A 23,089-nucleotide genomic window follows, 5' to 3' on the forward strand; every position below is an offset into this window, starting at 1 on the left:
CTCCTTGTCTGTCTAAAAGTTTGTCCCCAGATTACACTTAGATCTCATGATCTTCTCATATATAGAACTTTTTTTTTTGGCTCTCATTGGGTTTTACTTTGCTTCCAGTAACAACACACAAACTCTTAACTCTTTTAGAAACCCTTGATTGTTCCCAGATCTGTTATGTATGTGTGCATCCATGTTTGGTACCAAGGATTGAACCCAAGGATGTTCACCACTGAGCCACATCTCTAGCCCTTTTAATTTTTTTATTTTGAAAAAGGTCTGCCTAAGTGCTTAGGGCCTTGCTAAGTTACTAGGGCTGGTCTCCAATTTGCATTCCTCCTGCCTCAGTCTCCTGAGTTGCTGGAATTACAGGCATGTGCCACTGTTCCCAGATCTGTTATTTAAATTGCCTCAGGACATCTTCTTATTTTTTTTCCCAATATATTCACTCAACTGAGAATAATTTCTCTGGCTGTAGATGTGGCTCAGTGGTTGAGTCAAGTACTTGCAGAGCACTAGTGCTTCTCCAGGAATGCAAAAAAAAAAAAAAAATGGGCTTGTCTGTATGTATGTGATTAAATAAAGGTACTTTTAAAAAAATAAAGAGATAGTTTCTCCTTGGCTTCCTCCCTTTCACCTGTAAATATGACTGTTGTCTGATGAATAACTATAACTTTACATCAAAATTTAGGGAAACTGAGGCTGAGTTCCAGTATAAGCCTTTTTATTTGAAAGACCACAGAAAATTGTTTAATTGATAAGGCCTCATAGTAAATTTCCTTTATGCTCCTAAGCTGTATGCATAGTTGTTAAAATATGGATGCACAGAGTTTCTACTGTGTATAAATTTATGTTATAGTTTGTTGACTTATTGTGAATGGTGATTTTACCTCATTGATTTTGCTCAAATATGGCCTTCTCATTGCTGATGGATATGAACCATATTACTTTCCCCAGTCCCTACTCTTCCCCAGGTTGGCAAAGCTGTGCTGTATGACAGATATGTTGCCTCGGGTGTGATGCTAATTACAAATAGGTATAACTTTGGCCACTGCTACTATTATGTATTGACCTGTAATTGGCTTAAAGCCTGATTTTGTATAATTTTGAATTCTGATAGCCAACTGCCTGAAGGAAATGATCTTCTTGATCGTCTGTCATGTCCAAAAGCAGGTCCACACTGTGTGGATAGTGATAATCACTGTCTGCTTTCATTCTCCATTAGAGAACTGTGCTTCTGTAGAATTGTCTTGAATGACAAAAGGAGTGAATGAAAGTTCTACTGGGAGATAGGGAACCTGGCTTGTTGTCCATGTTTTAGTAAAAATTAACTGGACAGCCACAGATAAGGGGCCAATCTCTTCCCTTTTTAAATTTATTTTTTATTTTTTTAATGAAGAAAAAAACATTTTGAAGTCTAATATACAGAGGATTCAGATTTCTTTAGGTTATCAACACAGCATTAGCTTTAAAGAGAACTTTTCACATTATAATGTAATTATAATACATTATAACATAATATAATTTTTTGCATATGAGATATTTTTTGTCATTAGAATATAATATAATTATAAATATAAATATAATGGGAGTTCAAGAAAAAAACACCCACATCTACCTTTAGTTCTTGGCTCTATGCATATTCAACATGCATACTTTTCATTGTATCATAAGTGAAATTTTATATATTACATTTTCCCATGATGCAATCCATTTTTTCATGTTCCTGCAACTACTGTCCTGTTTTATAGATTCATTTTCTTTCCCTCTCTTGCTGTTCTATCACCTCCCAGTTCCACTTAGATTGTAAGGTATGACCTTATGTCCCTTTCTCTCTAGCTCATTTGAAAACAATATATAAAGTATAAGCCTTATTCTAGTCTTGCTTGTTTAAAAAGTTACCACCAAGCAAACATGTGTGCGCATATGTGTGCATATGTGCACACGCACACATGCACAATGTTTACAAAAATGTAAGACTGGTAATTAGAATTTTAAGTTATGTTACAAAAGAGCAGAGAGCTGCCATTTGGGATCTTGGTTGTATCTTCTCACATGCTCTCCTTGTGACACCAACATAACAATTTCAGACCCAGCCACAGAGTCAATGGGCACTATCCAGTGTTGCTGATGTGCAGAAAGAAAAATTAGGCTTAAAGGAATGAGGGCATCTGAAAGATTCTGAGCTTGGGAATATTAAAGTGAGTCATTTCAGAATGGATTTGAGTTTTGTTATGATTTCAGTGGTGAAAGAAGTATACTTAAATATTCCTGCATTCAGCATATTTGACATGGGGAGTGTAAGATATTGATGAAATTAGTCCTGTATTATTTTCACATTTCTAACAGGTTCTATTATTGAATAAAATCTTTTATTGATCAATAAAATCTTTTATTGATCCATATTACCTAATTAGCTACCTCGAGTAATTTCACAATTAAAACCAAAGTAATGTTCACTTCATAACCTACAAGCTTGATGTAGGTGGTGATAGTCATAGTTACTGATTTTTTAAATTGAATCTTGTCTCTATATAGATAAATATCCTGTATAGATACACCACGCATCAGATTCCTTTAAGTCCTCTGAAGCAACAGCCAGTAGACAGCTTCTTTTTCTGATTATCTTATAAATCTTTTGTCAGCTAATGGGGTGGAGCCTCATTTCTTTCAATTTTTCTCATTAGAATAGGTAATTTTGAGTTTGTGCAGATTTTATTCCAGAATTTTTACCCACTCAAACAAGAATTGGCAAACTATAGTCTGTTATTTGAATCTGGCCCATCACCTATTTTTATGTGCCTTGTGAACTAAGAATGGTTTTCACATTTTTAAATGTTTGAATCAAAATCAGAAGAAGCAGGGCTGAAGACGTAGCTCAGTGGTAGAGCACTTGCCCAACAACATGAGCCCCTGGGTTTCATCCCCAGCACTACCAAAAAAAAAAAAAAAAGTAAATAAAAATAAACAAATTAATCAGAATCAAAAGAAGAACCTAGGTTAATATCAACATTGAGGTAATACTAGTTATATGAACTTTTGATATGACTTTTTTATGAATGCTGCTTTACCTCTATGGTTTTCTTTCCTAAAGCATTACCCCATTTCAATTATAATAAAACCAGTATAATGTCCAGAAGAGGGACATTATAAAAAAATAATCTGATCAGTGCTCCTTAGAACTCTCAAGATAATTAAAAACAAGGACATTTGGAGAAACTGTCTCAATCAAGAACTTGGGGACACATGGTGTCTTAACACAGTGGGGTATCCTGGTGGGGTCTCGGAACAAAAAATATTTTGGTTAAAGATAAGGAAATCCCAACAAAGTATAAGCTTTAGTTAACAATAATGTATCAACATTGGCTTATCATTTATAACAAATGTGCCACATTAACATGTTTTTTTTGGGGGGGATGCTGAGGATTGAACCCACTGAGCTAAATCCCTAACCCTTTTTATTTTCAGACAGGTCTTGCTTAATTACTGAGGGTTTTGCTAAATTGCTGAGGCTGGATTGGAACTTACGATCCTTCTGCCTCAGCTTCCTGTGTTGTGGGGATAAAGGTATGTGCACTACGTCCAGCTACATATGATATTAAGAGGGGAATAAGTATGGGGATATATGAGAATTCCCTGTACCATCTCCCATAATTTGCAATTTTTCTGTAAAGCAAAAACTGTTCTAAAATTTAAAAAATTTTAAGTTAAAAGTATATTTTATAGATGTGAAAATTGTATGAAATCAAAATTTCAGTGTTCCTAAAATGTTTTATATGAATACACATTAATTTGCTTACTTATTGTCTATAACTGCTTTAATGTGGCCTGGCAGAGTTGAGAAGTCATGACAGAACATTGTTTTCACGGCTGGTTGGTCCATTATGTTTTGCAGTGATGTGGTTTTAAGCCAATATTTTTTCAGTGCTGCTGCATGCATCGCTGTACATTTTTGCTTTACTTTTACTTTTTAAAACATTACCAGTGCAAACCCATTAGGTCAACCAGAGGAGGAAAACAGAATTAATATTTTGCTTCTAAGACACAGTGTAATACAGATGCTTTTGTTATCAAATCAAATAAAAAGTCTTGTTATTCAATGATACTATAGTTGTGCTAATAGAATGTAATATATGTTACACTAGACTAAGTAGTATTTACAGTGTTCCCAACTCATAGTGTAGCACTGAGTCAGAAAAATTTGATGATTTAAGATGGGATATTGAATTGCAAAATTTCTTTAATAAATGAGGCTCCAATTGAAGTAAGCCAATCAAGGAAGGACATTTACCAAAGACGAACTATTTAAATCATGTTTGATTGTAGCAGCTAAAGAAAAGTATCCTGAGAAAGGAGCTAGTTTAAGACTGCTTATCTTTTGGAGAGAATAGTTGCTTAGAGTTGAATATGTTGTAACAATATTAATAGTCAATTAGAAAGCAAAGCAAATGATGTTAAGGGATTTTCCTGGGCTTTTGATGAGTTAACAAATGTTACTGATATTGGTTAGAGGTTTATTTGAGGAGTCAATGCTGAGTTTGGTGTTACTGAAGGATTTGCCTTTATGAATTGTCTCTCTGTGTGAACTTTTCCAAATAAGTTGAGAAAAAACACTAATTTACTTCAATCTGAAGTAGAAGCTCCTAATATGTGTTATAAGTGATGGTGTTAATAACTTCTGTGGAGTAGAAAGAAAGTTCTACTTGCTTAACCCCTTTTCTAAAACAAATTAGCTGGACAAATTCAAAGCTTGGGAAAATGTAAAGTGTTATTTGTTGTACGATTTATTGGCAAAGACTTTGTGGAAAGTATTTGAATCTATCATGTCATTGAACCAATAATGTTAATAGACAATTTTGTTCACTCTTGTGGACTTAACTATGGTTAAATTTTTGTCTGAGATAGAAGTTGAATACTTTGACTTCCCTGCCATGTCTTAGTCCTGGTAACATCTTACATTGATTTATCTGAGCTCAGGGTTAAAATGTTGAAAGTAGGTGAATTGCTTTTTCAAGGTATCTGACACATGTACCCCTCAGAACAAAGGTTGAGAAAGAAATAAAAAAAGGATAATGCAAAAAAAGTTCAATTTTAACTATCTAACAAGAGATTCTTGAGTTTTGGTACTTTTTTTTTTTTTTAAGAAAAGGCTTTTTAGTAATGACAAGTGACTCCCATATAAGTTTCAAGAAAATCGTGGACATTGTTAAAGTCTTTCCTAGATCTTTTTACTTAATTGTAAAATTAGTCCTTTTTTGCTCTATCTTGGAAGTTGAGAACTAGGGATGTGCATAAGGAAGGCAGAAAAAGGAGCGTGATATGCCATATCAATCTGAAGTACAAGTTTGAAATTGGAGGGTAGTTATTTGTTTTCTGTCTTAAGTGATGTTGACAAGACACAGATTTATGTATTTAACCAAATTCCAGATCCATTTCTCTCAATAAATTTGCTCATTAAACACAAGTACTTGTTGAGAAAGAAGTACTATTCATGGTAGAAATCTATGGTCTAATAGGAATGGAAGGTTATTAGAATGAGCTGGATAAAGTAAGAGGAGCTGAATAGTCAATCCAGGAGTAACTATGTAGGTCAGCCATTCTTGAAGGTAGAGAAGTCAAATATCACAAAGATAGATCAGTCTTACCGACTTGGCAAACATGAAAAATCAATCCCAGCTCTATATGAATACACATTCCTAATGAACACTTTGGACTTTCTGTGGGTTCCCTCATTTTTAGACAAAAGCATTTACAGCATTTGGTAATTCTATTATGAAAAAACCATGAGAATTTATTAAAAACCATTGAATCTAGAAGTACACCAATAGGACCAGGAATGATATAAGAGTATAGTTTGGCTTGTAGTTCCAGAGGTTTAGTCCATGGTTGGCCAAGCCCATTGTTCTGGGCCCAGAGTGAGGCAGAACATCATGGTGGAAAGTTCTGGGGGATGAGCACTGCTCCATTCATGGCATCAGGAAGCAGAGGAAAAGAAAGCATGAGGGGAAAGGGCTCATGATGAATCCTTCCAGGGAAGGTTCCCGGGGAGCTGACTCACCTCCTCCAGTCATGTCCCACCTGTCCACAGCTACCACCCAGTCAGTCCATTCAAACTAGGATGGACTAAATAGGCTACAGTTCTCACAATCTAATCATCTCACCTTTGAACATTCCTGAAGTAACACAAGAGCTTTGGGGGGACACCTCAGATCCTAACCATCACACTAGGAGACTACCTTGTGTTTAATTTAAAATGTGGTCGATGTTTCTCTTATTTATAGTTAAACTAAACAATTCATTAAAAACTTCATGAGTTTGAAAAATAATTATAGATTATTTATATTTATATTTATCTATAGAGAATTATAGATTCACATGCAACATAAGAAAGCATATATATAGAGGTACCGAATTCATTTCACCTAGTTTCTCTCCGTGGTCACATCTTTCATAAGTGTAGTACAATATCTTATTCAGGAAATTGATATTGATAGGACTTACCTACCTAATTCAGATTCCAAAGACTACACATGTATGTGTGTGCATGTGTGTGTTTAACTCTATGTAGTTTTATCACACGTGTAGTTGCATGTGGTGGCCCATCTTGGTTCCAATACAGAGACATTCCAGCACAGGAATGTCTTCTACTATCTTTTTATAGCCATGACCACTTCCTTTCCCTCTCCCTTCCAACACATGGCAACTGCTGATTTATTCTCCATCTCTATAACCATTATATGACTCTTAGAAAATAACCATGCTTCCTCTCTAACTGGTAATTGGAGCTCTACAAATATCTACAATAAATTCACATGTAGTCAAAATGAAAGAGAAAGGAATGAGTAATAGGTTGAAAGGGTGACAGCTCAATGTGATCTCATATCTAATGTTGTCATTTAAGTCTTTCTGAGACACACTATAGATATCTATTGTAACTAGTTTTCAATTTATTTCTTGCATGAACAAAGCATTGGAATTTTTTTTTTAAAAATCCAAGTGTATAAAACAATGTCATTTTGTGAAAGGATTAAAAAATTGGGAGCCCTGATATTTATAATATCTGTATGTGTGCATGTTTGTTTGTGCATTTGTGAACAAATTTATGCTGTGTATTTCATCTGTTTGCTTGTTTTATGTTGAATTAAAAAGAAGGAAAAATGGAAATACTTTCATAGTGCTTTAGTTAAAGATGGATGATTCAATAACGTCCCCAAAGCTCTCAGTTTATTAGAACATATTCTTTTACTCTATTTTAATCCAATATTACAGACAACAATTCAGAATAATTAAAAACTTATTTTCATTTTTAAATTCCTTTTGTTTGGCTATCCCGAAAGGAAACATTCTTGACAGTGACATTAGCATTTAGGAAAGTAAAATCAAAATAATCCTAAGTCTATATGAATTCCTGAGGTCTATATGAAAGTGTGGAGTAGAGAGTTAATAAAACTGATTTATGATTTGGCCCATCAATCCTATTATGTATGAAAACCCCTGAATTCCATGCCAAATTTCTTATTATAGACCAGTTTACCTTTCTCATGGACTATGGAAAATAGTATGTCTAACAATATTACTTAGAACTCTTCAGAGTAACAGAACCAGTAGGAGATTAAATATGTGTGTGTGTGTGTGTGTGTATATATATATATATATATATATATGTATATATATGTATATATATGTATGTATATATATAATCACTATCTAATATATAATATGTATTATATGTATCAGTCACTTCCTCATAATATATGTAATATATTACATAATATATATTATGTATAATATACATGGTATAATATATAATATATATTACAGAACATATTACATATATTATGAGGGGGTGACTGACACATTATGGAGGCTAAGTAGTACCAGGATCTGCTATCTGTAAACTCAGGATATGGTCTACCTTGGTGTAAGTGTACTTGGAATGAAAGTGCATTCTCCATTGCTGTGTGTTCTGTAAGTGTTTGTTAAATCCTGTTGGTTGTTAGATCCTATTGGTTGACAGCCTTGCTGAGTTCTGTATCCTTGCTGGTTATCTAAGTTGTTATATTAACAGTTGAGAGAGGGCTGTTGAAGCTGTAATAGTGGATTTAGCTCTTTTTCAGTTCCATCAGTTTTTGCTTCACCTATTTTGTAGCTTTGTGATACATACAGATTTAGTATAGCTACGTCTTCCTGGTGGAGCGACCCCTTTATTATTACATAATGTTCCTCTTGGTCTCTGGTAATTTTGTTTGCTCTGAAATCTGGCTTATCTGGTATTAAAATAGCTGTTGAAATAGGGGTGCCACATTGTTACTGCTCAGTATACATGGAAGTTTAGGTCCCCAGGCAGCACTCACTGGTACCAGATGGGTGGGAGAATGAGTTCTGCACCTAAGGTGGTCTCTCCTGACACACAATCAGGGTAGCCTTGTTCCTGCCAGGCTGATTCCCCACTGGGCTTTTTCTAGCCCCACTCTTGTTTCTGGCAGGTGGAGGTGGAAGTCCTGGCTCCCCACATGGTCTCTACCGACATGCAGGCTATGGTGTGGAAAGGCAGAGGGGGTGGGGTGGGGTGGGGTGGGGGGTAGGACAGTGTGGGTAAGTGTCCTGGTTTTCTACTTTCTCTCAAACCTTTCTGGGAGGTGGCAGGGGTGCCTCCTTGCAGCCTTGCTGGGGTGGAAATCTAGGCTTCCTGCTTGGCCTTTGCCAGTGTGCGTTGTGTATAGGACTATAGTTTTGGTTTTTTTTTTTTTTTTTGTGTGTGTGTGTGTGGTATTTGACTTGGGTCAACTATTAATGTGCATGATTTTCTGTGCACTCAGGCTGCCCTTTCCTTCCTTTCTGTAGAGAACAGGCTTCCCTTGAGGCTGATTTTTCTGTACCTGTTACTGTTCAGAGTTTCCAACTACTTCAACTCTAACTTAGTGATATATGAGTTAAAAAACAAAAATCAAAACCAACCCAGGGAGCCTACTCCTGGGTCCTTCTTCAGGATCCGAGTTCCCCACCTGGTCTGCTTTCTCCTCTCCCCTTTCAGAATTATCTTGATGTTCATTTTGTATTGAATACCAAGGGCATTTTTCGTTATACTTTCTGGGAAGAATAGGGGAAATATGTCTACTCCATGGTGCCAGAAGTGGAAGTTCAGAATGCTTCCTTTTAAATTCATCTAATTTATGGATTCATGTTTGCTTGAAAATGGAATAAACATTATAATTTCATGATGATTTTCATATTCTGACATTAACAATTGGTATCTCTAATGACAACTTTAGAGATTTCCAATGACATACACATTATCAAATTAGGGCTTCTTTTAGCCATTAAATGTGTGATGTTGGAACTCAGTGTTTTTTATGTCAAATCATAAATGATCATTGTCCAGGACAAATGACTAACATCTGCTTTTCTAAATGTTGTGTTTTGTTTTGGATGCAGTTGTTGCTTTTGTATTAATAGACATTGACTTGGAAAACTTCTTTTGTGTTTTAAGTACATTATCATTTTCATGTCACTCCATAGTAAGGAACACTGGTAACAAAGGAAGAAGAGAATACAATACCGAGGACATGAAGTATATTTGTGCTCTCAGTAGAAATGACTAAAGATGAATGTAATAGACTATGAATTAGACAATTCTAATCAAACTTACTACTGACTAAGCTATGACGTTTTTCAGAACAAAGTATCATTAGAAGCTGTATACTACAAAATGTTTATATTACTGAAATGCTTACCCCCACCAGAAAAGGCTGCATCTGCCCAAAGAGAAACAAAAATGAATACGTTCAAGTAAAAATGGTGCAAGGGGTGATATGAAAGGTTCATGTTTGATAAATAAAGTCACATTTCTCTGAATCAAATTTATAGTTCTGAAACTTGGTTAGGGCTTACCCAATATTTCTAGGATTGAAGGAAAAGACATAATTATTCAACTGGATAAAAGGCAGAAAAACAAAACAAAAACCCAACTTGAATGCTTGAATGGTGCCTGACTATTCCTCAAGAACAAATGGTAAGGAGTCTTTTTTTTTTTTTTTTCCTGTCATGCCCATTCAGATGACTCATCTGTTGTCATTTCATTCTCTCTTTTCGAAACCTGAGATTTTCTGATTGACTTTAGTGTAGTGACTTAGAAGATGTTGTATTACCCTGACAGCCAAAGACTCTGGTGTGTATTTTAACTCTCCAAATTAATTTTTGCTTATTCTCATCTTTCTGAAAACAATTAAGATAAATGTAGATATTGAGCTATGAATATAATTCAGAACTAGATAATCCTCACACTAGATATCTGTTGACTGAGCTTCACGTTGTCCTATAATAGAAAATAACAAAAATAATAATGTTCAGAAATAATGATAATTTGTTCATGCTCAAAATAATTTTTACCTTAGATTTTCTTTCTGTATTCTTCATTTTACCAGTATATCATTTTATGTATCATTTAAAATCATGATTATCAATAATCTCTATGTATACTTTGTATGGCCAACGACATGAGCATGTATTTCTGCTGTTCAGCTTATAATGTCTTATTGCACAATGTCAAAAGGCTTGTTTCCTCACTTAAAGAATAGTTCTAGAGAATGAGTATATTTGCAGCTGAAATGAAAGATTTGGGATTTGTAAATTATTATATTATTGGGAGTTGTTATTTAGGTAAATCTATTGGCTTTATAATCTCCTTTGATTCAAGAATCTTGAATTCCCCAGTAGACAGAGATGTAAAGCTTTGGATCCTATTATTATTAATAAATTTAGAGCAAAGACTACCAGCATAAAATTGTGGTTGTTTAAAAATATATTTATGAAATTTTGGATACGTCCCATTAAAAGGTAGAGATAAATTCTCTCCTCTCAAATGAGCATTGATGAGTCACTTTAAAAAAAACCAACTTGTTCTTTTTAGTTATACATGACAATAGAACATATTTTGACATATCACACATACATGGAGTATAATTTCCCATTTTTGTGGTGTACATGATGTGGAGTTACACTGGTCATGTATTTATATATGAACATAGGAATTTTATGTCTGATTCATTCTACTATCTTCCCCATTCTCATCCTCTCTCTCTCTTCTCCCAATTCCACTCTGTCCAATTTGGTGAAACTCCCTCCCCTTTACCTGGCCCCCAACCTCCCAGCCTATTGTGAGTTGGCATCCACATATCAGAGAGAACACTTAGCATGATAGTCTCCACTTGCATCCATTTACTGGCAAATGCCATAATTTCATTCTTCTTTATGGCTGAGTAATATTCCATGTGTATATATAACACATTTTCTTTACCCATTTGTCTGTTGAAGGGCACCTAGGTTGGTTCTATAGTTTAGCTAATGTAAACTGCACTACTGAAAACATTGATGTGGCTACATCACTGTAGTATGCTGATTTTGAGCCCTTTGAGTATAAACCTAGGAGTGGAATAGCTGGGTCAAATGGTAGTTCCATTCCATGTTTTCTGTGGACTCTCGGTACTGTTTTCCAGAGTGGCTGCACCAATTTGCAGTCCCACTGGCAATGTATGACTTTACCTTTTTCCTCACATCCTCACCAACATTTATTGTTCCTTGTATTCTTCATAATTGCCATTCTGACTGGAGTAAGGTGAAATCTTAGAGTAGTTTTGATTGCATTTCTCTAATTGCTAGAGATGTCAAACATTTTTGCATGTATTTGTTGATTGATTGTATATCTTCTTCTGTGGAGTATCTGTTTAGTTTTTTGGCCCATTTATTGATTGGGCTATTTATTTCTTTGGTGTTAAGTCTTTGGAGTTCTTTTTAATCCTGGAGATTAATGCTCTATCTGAGGTACATGTGGTAAAGATTTTCTACCATCAGGTAGGCTCTCTCTTCACCATCTTTATGGTTTTCTTTGCTGTGAAGCTTTTTAATTTGATTCATCCCATTTATTGATTCTTGATTTTACCTCTTGTGCTTTAGGAGTCTTGTTGAGGAATTTGGTTCCTAAGATGACATGATGGAGAGTTGGCCTACATTGTCTTCTTTTATGTGCAAGATCTCTGGTCTAATGCCTAGGTCCTTGATCCACTCTGAGTTGAGTTTTGTGCAGGGTGAGAGATAAAGGTTTAATTTCATTTTCTTACATAAGGATCTCTACTTTTCCCAGCACCATTTGTTGAAGAGGCTATCCTTTCTCCAATGTATGTTTAGGGCACCTTTGTCTAGTATGAGATAACTTGTCTCTGTGTCTTCTGATCTGTTTTATTGGTCTTTGTGTCTGTTTTTGAGCCAATACTATGCTGTTTTTGTTACTATAGCTCTGTAGTGTAATTTAAGGTCTGGTATTGTGAGGCCTGGTGCTTCACTTTTCTCGATAAGGATTGTTTTGGTTATTCCGGGCTTCTTATTTTTCTAAATGAATTTAATGATTGCTTTTTCTGTTTCTATAAAGAGTGTCATTGGAAACTTAATAGAAATTGCATTAAATCTGTATAGCACTTTTAGTAATATGGCCATTTTGACAATATTAATTATGCTTATCTAAAAACTTGAGATAACTTTCCATCCTCTAAGGTCTTTTTCAGTTTCTTTCTTTAGGGTCCTGTAGTTTTCATTGTAGAGGTCTTTCACTTTGTTAGACTGATTACCAAATATTTCATTTTTTGAGGCTATTGTGAATGGAATAGTTTTTCTAATTTCTCTTTCAGCTGATCCCATCACTGATGTATAGCAATGCAATTGATTTATTGGTGTTAATTTTATATCCTCCTACTTTGCTGAGTCTTATAAGTTTTCTAGTGGATTTTTTGGGGAGTCTTCTAAATATAGAATCATGTTATCAGCAAATAGGGATAGTTTGAGCTCTTCTTTTTCTATTCCTATCCCTTTAATTTCTTTCTCTGTCTAATTTCTGGCTAGAGTTTCCAGGACTATGTTGAATAGAAATGGTGAAAGAAGGCATCCCTGTCTTGTTCCTGTTTTGAGGGAATGCTTCCATTTTTTTCTCATTTAGAATGAATGTTGGCCTTGGCTTTAGCATGCATAGCTTTTACGGTGTTGAGATATGTACCTACTATCCCTAAATTTTTCTAGTGTTTTGAACATGAATGGATGCTGAATTTGTCAAATGTTTTTTTTCTGCATCTATTTTTCTGCAAACTATCTGCATCTATTGAGATAATCATGTGATTCTTGTCTTTAAGTCTATTGATGTGGTGAATTACATTTATTGACTTCTATTTGTTGAATCAACTTTGTATCCATGGGATGAAATCCACTTGATCATGGTGCACTATCTTTTTAATATGTTTTTGTATGCAATTTGCCAGTATTTTATTAGGAATTTTTGTGTTTATGTTCATCAGGGACATTGGTCTGAAATTTTCTTTCCTTGATGTGCCTTTGTCTGGTTTTGGTATTAGGGTGATACTAACTTCATAGAATGAGTTTGGAAGGGTTCCCTTTTCTATTTCATGGAATAGAGGAGGATAGGTCTTCTTCTTTGAAGGTCTGGTAGAACTCAGCTGAGAATCTGTCTGGTCCTGGGCTTTTCTTTCTTGATGGGCTTTTAATTGTGTCTTCAATTTCATTGCTTGAATTTGATCTGGTTAAATTTTCCATGTCCTTCTGATTCAATGTGGGTGGGTCATATGTCTGTAGAAATTTGTCAAAATCTTCAAGATTTTCTATTTTATTAGAATATAAATTTTCAAAATAGTTTCTGATTATTGCTTATATTTCAGTAGTGTCTTTTGTGATATTTCCTTTTTTCATAGTGAATTTTATTAATTTGCACATTCTTACTCTATTTTTTTAGCATGGCTAAGGATTTATTACTTTTATTTATTTTTTCAAAGAACCAATTTTTTGTTTTGTTGATTTTTTTGGATTATTTCCTTTGTTTCAATTTTTCAATTTCATTGATTTCAGCTCTAATTTTAAATATTTCCTGTCTTCACTTGCATTTGGCATTGATTTGTTCTTCTTTTTCTGGGGATTTGAGATGTTATGTTATTCATTTGTTAACTATTTATTCTTTTAATGAATGAGCTCAATGCAATGAACTTTTTTTTCTCTTAGCACTGCCTTCATGATTTTGATATGTTGTGTTGCTATTCTCCTTTACCTCTAAGTATTTTTTTAAAATTTCATTTCTGATTTCTTCTGGTATCCGTTGGTCCATTGGTCATTCAAATTGTGTATTATTTATTCTCCAGATATTAGAGTAGCTTCTGTTTTTTTTTTTTAACATTGATTTCTAATTTCATTCCATTAAAGTCTGAGAGAATATAAGGTATTCTCTCTCTCTCTTTCTTCCTTTTTTTTTTTTTAATTTGGTAAGAGTTGCTTTGTGGCCTAAGATGATGACTCACTTTTAACATAAAAAATGTGGTGCAACTAACCACAAGTAACATCTGAGAGTAGGTCATCAAAACATTGTGGCTTCTTCCTTGTCTTCTCTCTAGAACTAAATTCATGGGAAGAGACTCAACATTAAGGCAAAAGGATGACTGGAGGCCTTTTGGATTAACCCATTTAGTAGATAAATAATCCAAAGCCTAAAGATGTTGAATGTTTTGTTTATATTTCACTTATAATTTTTTGGTAGAGCTAAATTTGGTCCTTAGTCCATTTCAATTTCTGACATATTGTGAAAAAAACAATAAAATATCAAGTCTTCATGACTTTCCAAGAAATTTTCATTTATTATTTTTTCTAGTTATATTTTCTGTTATATAATTATCTAATCATATTTAATCCATATTTTTTGTTATGACATTTTTTTTTCTTTAGGCCAATCAGGTAAAATTATCCTTAAATATTATACACTGATGGATTTTGAATTTTGTCTCTGATAAAGAACTGCTCCAGACAGCTTGATATTAAAATTAATTTCCAATTATATTAGAAGATGGAATAATGAAAGCTTGTATCATGGCTTTTTAAAAAGAGGTGATGGGAATGTTTGCGTTTTGTTCATTTCCACAGCTGGATTCTGATGGCACCGTTACCATTGAGGAGCAGATCATCCTTGTTATGAAAGCAAAAGTGCAATGTGAGCTCAACATCACAGCCCAGCTCCAGGAAGGAGGTAAAGACCCTGACAGAACTGCATTCCTCTTGTGCCCCCACCCCAGTCCTCACAAAGATTGCAGGTTTGCCTTGGTATTTGGTGTTGGCAAGATCCTCAGTGTCATTGCCTGTTTCCATGTGGCAGAATTGGTAGCAGACTAACTCTTTTCTCCTTTCCACCCCACTTGCTCTTCATTCCCTGTGGAAGGAGTGGCTTGTCTGATGAGCAGGTTTGGGGAAAGCAACTGGGCATGCGCACATCACCTCCCTGGGATCTGTCTGCCGGTAGGGAACAGGCACGCTTGGAGGGGGAGGCTCTGTCCCTGGGGATATTACCTGAAGTTTTAAAGGGCAAACTCAATTCAGATAAACTCAATTCAATAAACCAGCTCATTTATACACACCAAAGCCATGTTCTCCAAAAAGCCTATTTTTGCTAATAAAATGCCACTTTTATTTCCATCTGCCTGACTCTTTATTTAGTTCTAAATTCAAGTGAGAAGTGGGATGACATGTACCAAGCTCCCTAAATTGGAGTGTCCTTAAAGTTATGCCTCTCTAATAAAATGTACAGTTCAATATCTGCTTCATATTGGTCTTTAAATGTTTTTTAAAACATTGTGACTGATGTATTAATTGGTTATGATCAAAGAATGCAGCTTTCAAGATATCTATTTTGAATAATATGTTGAGGCTTAATGGCTTACATTGTAGCCGATTTTGATGAATGTTCCACGTGATCTTCAAAAGAATATATGTTCTCAAGTTTTGTTTTAGAGTGTCCACTAGGTTAAGCTTTTTAGTTAATGTGGTTTATGAATTTTGTGTCCATAATTATTTTTATATGCTTGATCTATTGTTTATTGAGATATGTATCTTAAATTATACTATTATGGTGAATTTTCAATGAAAAAGTCATTGACTTTTTTCTTTCATATATTTTGAAAGTGTGTTATTGGTATATACAAGTTTAAAAATGTATTTCCTGGTGAATTAAATTTTTTATCAATTTAAAAGTAGTCTTCTTTGTCACTAGGATATTTTTGCTTTAAGTTATTAAAATATAATTTAAATTATTTTATTAAAATAACAATATTAAACAAATGACATAGTTTCTTTGTCTCTTGGTTAGCATTTGCCTAGTATAACTTTACCAAAAAAGAAATGTGCTGTGATAAAATACACGTAACTTTAAATTAACCATCTTAACCATTTTTAATGTTCAGCTATGTTAAGTATATTCACATTATTGGGCAGCTAATCTCCACAAGCTTTTCATCTTACAAAATTGACACTCTAAGTCCACTAAACAGCATCTCCTTATATTTCTTCATTCTTTTATTAAATTTTCCATATACTTATGTTTTGAGAGTATCTTTTTAAAAATTTATTTATTTATTTCAGTTTGGTATATAGGACAGCAGAATGCATTTTGATTCATTGTACACAATTGCAGCACAACTTTTCATTTCTCTGGTTGTACACGATGTAGCAGTGCACCATAAGTGCAGTTACACACATACCTAGGGTAATGATGTCCATCTCATTCCACTATCTTTCCTGCCCCCTGATCGACACCCAACCCTTCCTCCCCTTTGCCCCGTTAACTTTGATTGGAGTATCTTTTATAAACAGGATACATTTTCTTGTTGTTCTGATAACCTTTGTCTATTAAGTGAAGAGTTCACTCCACTTATATTAATTGTGAGAACTGATGTACAGTAATTGAATTTAACTCTGCTGTCTAATTTGGATTCTTTATTTCATCAGCTCTTCCTATGTATCCCTCCCATTCCCCCATTTTCAATCTGCTTTTGGACTAACTGAGGATTTTTTTGCTTATTTTATTCTACTTTTGCCATAACTAGTTTGGAAGACGTTTATTGTATTTAATTCTCTTAGTGATCACCCTGGAGGCTTTTTCATACAGTTTTAATTGAAGAAAAATTTTTTATTGTTGCATATTTATTATACAGAATAGTGGATTTCATTGAGACATATTTATACAGGCGCATAACATAATCTGATCAATTTCTTTCCCAGTACTTCCCTTTGCCTTCCTTCCTCCCTCCCCCGATCTCCTTCCCCTACACTACTGGTCTATTTTCTTTCTTTTCTCTCAAATCACTTAAATATATTTATTTTTTTTGCCTTTATGCATGTACTTTTTTTTTGCATTACAATTCTTAATACACATATATACCACAATTTTTGTATCTCTGTTTTAAAGTATGTTGACACCTAATTCATGTCTTCATACATGTACTTTGTATAATGATGTCCATCACATTCCACCATCCTTGCTAATCCCCTGCCCCCTTCCTTTCCCTTCCACCCCTCTGCCCTATCTAGAGTTCATCTATTCATCCCATGCTCTCCCTCCCTACCCCACTATGAGTCAACTTCCTTATATCAGAGAAAACATTCGGCACTTGTTTTTTCGGGATTGGCTGACTTCACTTAGCATTATCTTCTCCAATGTCATCCATTTACCTGCAAATACCATGATTTTTTTTTTAATGCTGAGTAGAATTCCATTGTGTATATATGCCACATTTTTTTTTATCCATACATACACTGAAGGACATCAAGGTTGTCTCCACAGTTTAGCTATTGTGAACTTCTTTTTAATAAATAATATAAGCAGTTTAGGATACTTCATTTATTTCCAAAGTATATGCTGTTGTCATATAGGATTGTTGTTTTATGTTATTTTATTTTTTCTTCTTCCAGGAAATATCTTTTATTTATTTCTTTTTTGAATTTTTTTACATGAGAATGTGCTCATTGTGCCTTCAGTCTTTGTCTGAAAATATCTTGAGTTGCAATCCTGAGCAATATTTTTTTCTGAATATGTAACCTTTGTTATTGAAAATTATTTATTTTTAGTCCGTGAGGATATTATTTCATTTTCCACCCTAACTTCCATTACTACTATTGACAGATCAGTTCTCAGTCTTTGTTGGTGATTGGCCTTTTCTCTCTGGCTCTTCTTAAGAGCTTCTCTTTGACTTTGATGTTCTATAGTTTTACTCTGAATTCACTGGATTTCCTGAGTCTAAGGATCTGTCTTTATTTAGTTATTTTGTCCTTGAAATTTGCTGTCCTCCATTCTCTCTGTTATCTCCCTCAGGAACTTTTAAGTAGACAAATGTGAAACCTTCTCATACTACCCTCAGGGTGTCCATGTCTTATATATTTTCGTTTTTTGTTGTTGTTGTTGTTGTTTTTCTACGGCTGTTTTGGTAAATTCTTCAAATATGTGTTCTAGTTTTTTAACTCTTTGTTCAGGTTTGTCTTACAGCTCTTTAATCTATTCATTAGTTAATTTTGTTTTTTACTTTCTGATATCTTCATTTTTGTTTTTTATGTTTTTGAACTGGAACTTGAACCCAGAGGTGCTTTACTACTGAGCAACATACCCACCCTTTTTATTTTTATTTTGAAACAGTCTCACTAAATTGTTTAAGGCTTTGCTAAATTGCTGAGGCTGAGTTGTGAGTGTTGTGATTCTTCTGCCTCAGCCTCCTGAGTTACTAGGATTACAGGTGTGAGCCACAGTGTCTGGATTTCATATTTAATTTTGATGGTCTTTTGTACCTTCAGCAATCTTTCAATTTCTTTTTATTTTCTTAGACATATATTTTATATTCTGCACTTGATAATTCTTATATCCACAGATTTTGCCGGTTCATGATGATTATCACACCTGATAGCTTATTTCCTTATGTGTCTAATGATTTATGATGAGGAACTTTTGGTTTAAAGCATCTTCCTCCAGGGAACATTTGTGTTTGCTTATGGAAGGTGCCTAGAGGATCTATTGATGTAAGTCTATCTTAACTGAGTTTAGATAATGTAGGAGTGTGGGATTTGATTAGAAGCTTCTAGAGAACAATTTTTTTTGGGGGGGTCACTATTTTCTATTTTACCTCTAAATATAGCCAAAAATGAAATGAGTCAATCTGTTTCTGAAGGATGTTTTTGTCTCTTGTTCACCCACTAAGGAGGGGGGTGTCATCTTTGGGGGATACTGATTTTATAGAGGGGTCTCCCATCTAATTTTCCCAAGTTATTAGGGCTCAGGCTCAAATTTCATCACCTGACTTTATCAAAGCACAAGCCCGAAGCCAAAAGATTCGTAGCGATCTGTAAGGTAACCCCTAACTGTAGTACTTGTTGCCCCCATAGAATAATTTCTGGCTTTAGGTTTATTCCTTTACTTTGCAACCTGCTAAATCATGTTTTCACAGAAGACTTTTCTATTCATCCAGCCTTTGTAGGTATCTTGTGCCAGGAGAGAGTTTTCTGAATGACCTGTCTAAACAGGAAATCACTCATTTTACCTTTAAATAACACTGACACTCATCCTAGACATGTAAATCTACTGACAAGGATCAGCTTCATCATGAAGGAATTTGATAATTATCTATAAGGGCTGAAAAAACTATTTCCCATGACGCCTCATGAACTTTTGAGCTGGAATATACTTGGCAATTACCTGGGCCAACAGTATCTTTGATGTTCCTTAAATAGTAAACACACATGTACCCACAGTGTGTTGCTTCTGTAGTAAGCACTGAAAAGCCTGAATAAGATTCTGTCCTTGCCCCGTGGGCTTGATGGCTGCACAGGGAGGGTAGACATGTTTTAGGCTGGTGTGTAATTTTAACAACAAGGGTATTCACAACTATGTAGTCACTGCAAAACATGTAATATGGGAGGGATTAGCAAAGACTTATTGGAAGAATAATCATCTCTTTACTTGAAGTCTTAAAACTTAGAGTGGCATTTTGAGTTCACTGATTAATTTAAGAAATTTTCATTTTAAAATGCTCTTAAAATTGAGCATTGCATATCAAAATGTTTAAGAATAAGCTCTTGTTCTGCCTATAATTTATTTTAAAATTATACCAAAAATAAATTAGATGAAATAAATATCAGAAACTATTAAAACTGTCAATTCTAAATTATGGGTATGTATTTTCTGTTATATTTCTGAAATTTTTTTGTAATAAACTGATCATAAAATTTTCCTAAAGTTTATGAAAGACAGAAATGGCAATGTAAACATGAATACCTCATTATAAAACTATTCACATATTTAAAAATAAAAAGTGAAATATTATTCATCCTGGCTCTTCTTCCAAGGGTGGTTGTATTTTGTTATGAGTAACTGAAGAACTAAAAAGAGAAAAAGCTAGTGTCTCCAAATTTTAGGCTGTTCTGTGTAAATATCACGGTTGAACAAGCTTCACTAATAATTAGTTTTTCCTGGCACACACAAAGGATTATAGAGCTGTAATTAATGGTGTTAATTTATAAAGAAAGATTGGTGACTCATTAGGCAATTAATTAGTCTCTTGCCAAATAATGAAAGTTATTTACTCACGTGATGATCAAGGAGAAGATGCTAATTACCATCTCTGTATTTTCTATGCTAGGGCATGGCTTTCTCAATCTTTTCATCTTTTTGTGACTATTTATCATTCTTGTTGTCAAAGAACCACAAAAAATTAACCTGATCTGAACATCCATTATTCTGGGGGAGGTTGGTTTTCTGAATTTTGGAGGGTGTATTTGAGTACATGTGTGGGTGGGCTGGTGTCTCACAGGGCACTAGAAAAATCTCCCTTAACGAGCATGAGGAAAAATATTTTTCCATAGCTGTTTTAAAAGCAAGTATTTATAGAATAAACTGGTCATTAGATTTTACTTTTATATGAAGACTGTATTCTATCATGGGACTAACTCTTGGCAGAAAACAATACATGACATCACAGTATGCATTTTAGAGGGACAGTTAGTTAGAGAAAGGTAAGAACACAGGTTCAGCTCCAGTTTATGCAGTTTGTATAGTAGATATTGGGTACAATCTATTGCACAGTTGTGAATTTTCCATTTCTGTAACAAATACCTGAGATATATTATCTTAGAAAGAGAAAAGATTTATTTTGGCTCACAGTTTTGGAGATTTTAATTTATGACTGATTGGGCCTCTTGCTTTGGGTTCATGGCAGCTCATCATGACAGAAGTATGTGGTGGAGCAAAGCTATTCAACTCATGGCTGGACATGAAAGGAAGAAAGAGGACAGGATGGAGATCCCACTCTCCTTCAAAGGCACATCCCCAGTGACCTGAAGACCTCCCACTAGGCCCTGCCTCTTAACATTTCTCCCATTTTCCAGTAATGCCAAGTTGGTGACTAAAGCTTTAATCCATGAGCCTTGGGCGGGGGGCATTAATTTCCAAACTAATAATAGTTAATAAGCAGTTGATAGAACAGATACATAAATGACAAAGTAAATGGATGGCAAGGTGCATGGAATTCTATCCAGATATAGAAGACAATCTTGGGCAAAGTTGATGGATAAGATTGATTCATTCTACCCTGTATTAGCAAGAAGGAAAATCAACCAACAAAAAAGACCTGATAGTGCTGCAAAGAGAGGCAGGTGGTGCTGTGCTCCTGAAGCAGGAGCCCGTGGGATGAGCTCCTGGGTTGCCTGTGATATGTGAAGCCCAGGTTTTCATTGTGTGAACAAAGTGAGGCTGTTTCCAAGAAAATGTTCTTTTCTAACAACATTGTGGGTGAGGAAGACGTTTTTCTTTTCTCTTCAGCAGTGCACAGAGCAAATAGATATTTGTTTCTGTGTGATAGGTGGATGCTAAGAAGTTAATTTCAGGTTTTTCTTTTTCTTTTTTTTGTCACAGAAATGGGTGTTTGTGTGAGATTGTGTTAGGCTGATGATTCAAAACCCAACAAATAGTGTGATACCATGACACTGGCTAGAACAGAAATCTGCAACGGCAGTTAGTATAACAACACAGTGGTTACAACACATCTGGGAGAATTAGAATGTATAGCATTTATGGTAGCAGAATAATGAACCCTGAAGACATCCACCACCTAGTACCTGCTGTTAAGCGTGCGTGCTACACACATGACCAACTGGAAGGTTATGGATCTTAAAGTGGGGAGATGATTCTGGATTATCTGGATGGGCCCAATGCAATCAATCACCTGTGCCCTTAAAAGAGGAAGATAAGGCAAAAGAATGAGTTTGAATTGTGGCAGAAAAGGCGAGCAGAGGAGAGATCCAAAATGTGAGAAGAACTTAGTCTGTCTTGCCGATTCTGAAGATGGAGGAAGGAGTCCATGAGATAAAGGAGACTGACAGCTTCTAGAACTTGGCATGAATCTTCGATGACAGCGAACAATTAACCTCAGTTCTGCAACTTCAAGGAATTGAAATCTACCAACAGCTGACATGAACAAGGAGATGGATTTCCCTCAAGAGCCTCTGGAGAGTAATGCAGCCCTGCTCAGCCCTCGATTTTGGTCTTGCGAATCTATCAGCAGAGGTCCCTCTGAGCCTGCCAGACTTTTGACCTACAAAACTATAGTGAGAAAGTAAATTTGATTTTAAGCTGCTAAATTTGTGGTAGTAAATTAATCTGGCACTTATTGAAAGTATGTCTTTTTGCCTTGTTGGGATCTGACATGACTGACAGGCTCTATTCTTGGATGTTCAATATATAACTAGTAGAAAGAAGCCCAGCAGAGCACAGAGTATTGACTCTGAATGTTCCTTAGGCCCCACCAAGTGCCAGAGGCTATTCCAGGAAGGTAGTTAGCATAGGAGACACCACGGTCAAAAAATCTCCACCCTCACATTTTTTAAATCCTATGACTTTCGAAAGCAATAATTAAGAGAATGATACTAAAGGCAGTGAGAACTCAGGTGTTAGGGAAAGGAGAAAAGGGGATAGGGAGTATTTTGGAATGCAGTTTTAAGTTGGAGAATTTACTAAGAAGTTGACCTTTGAGCAAAAATCTGGAGGAGGTAAGGAAATGAGTCTGGGGGCCATGTGGGGAAATGGCCCTGGAATCCAGGAAGAACAAGTGGCATTGTGGAGGTGAGAGCTGAGGCAGGAGCTAAAGTCAGTGAGAGGCAAGGGCAGAGAGTAGGTCTGCAGGCCCTTCACACATTGCTTAGACCTAGGTTTTGCCTCTGAGTGAGATGGGGAGTTTTTGGAAGACTTGGGGCTATT

The 23,089-nt window shown here is 35.1% G+C and overlaps 1 protein-coding gene across 1 annotated transcript in view; it reads left to right on the forward strand.

The window, feature by feature from the left end:
• The window catches only part of Pth2r (parathyroid hormone 2 receptor), a 106,928-nt gene that overhangs the window by 9,283 nt on the left and 74,556 nt on the right, over positions 1-23,089 (forward strand). The window contains exons 3-4 of the mRNA XM_077795092.1: positions 9,665-9,700; positions 14,945-15,052. Of these exons, the coding sequence (XP_077651218.1) occupies positions 9,665-9,700; positions 14,945-15,052 (144 nt within the window). The remainder of the gene's footprint in view (positions 1-9,664; positions 9,701-14,944; positions 15,053-23,089) is intronic.

The sequence above is a fragment of the Urocitellus parryii genome, chromosome 1 (genome assembly GCF_045843805.1).
Source record: "Urocitellus parryii isolate mUroPar1 chromosome 1, mUroPar1.hap1, whole genome shotgun sequence".
NCBI classification, from domain to species: Eukaryota; Metazoa; Chordata; class Mammalia; order Rodentia; family Sciuridae; genus Urocitellus; species Urocitellus parryii.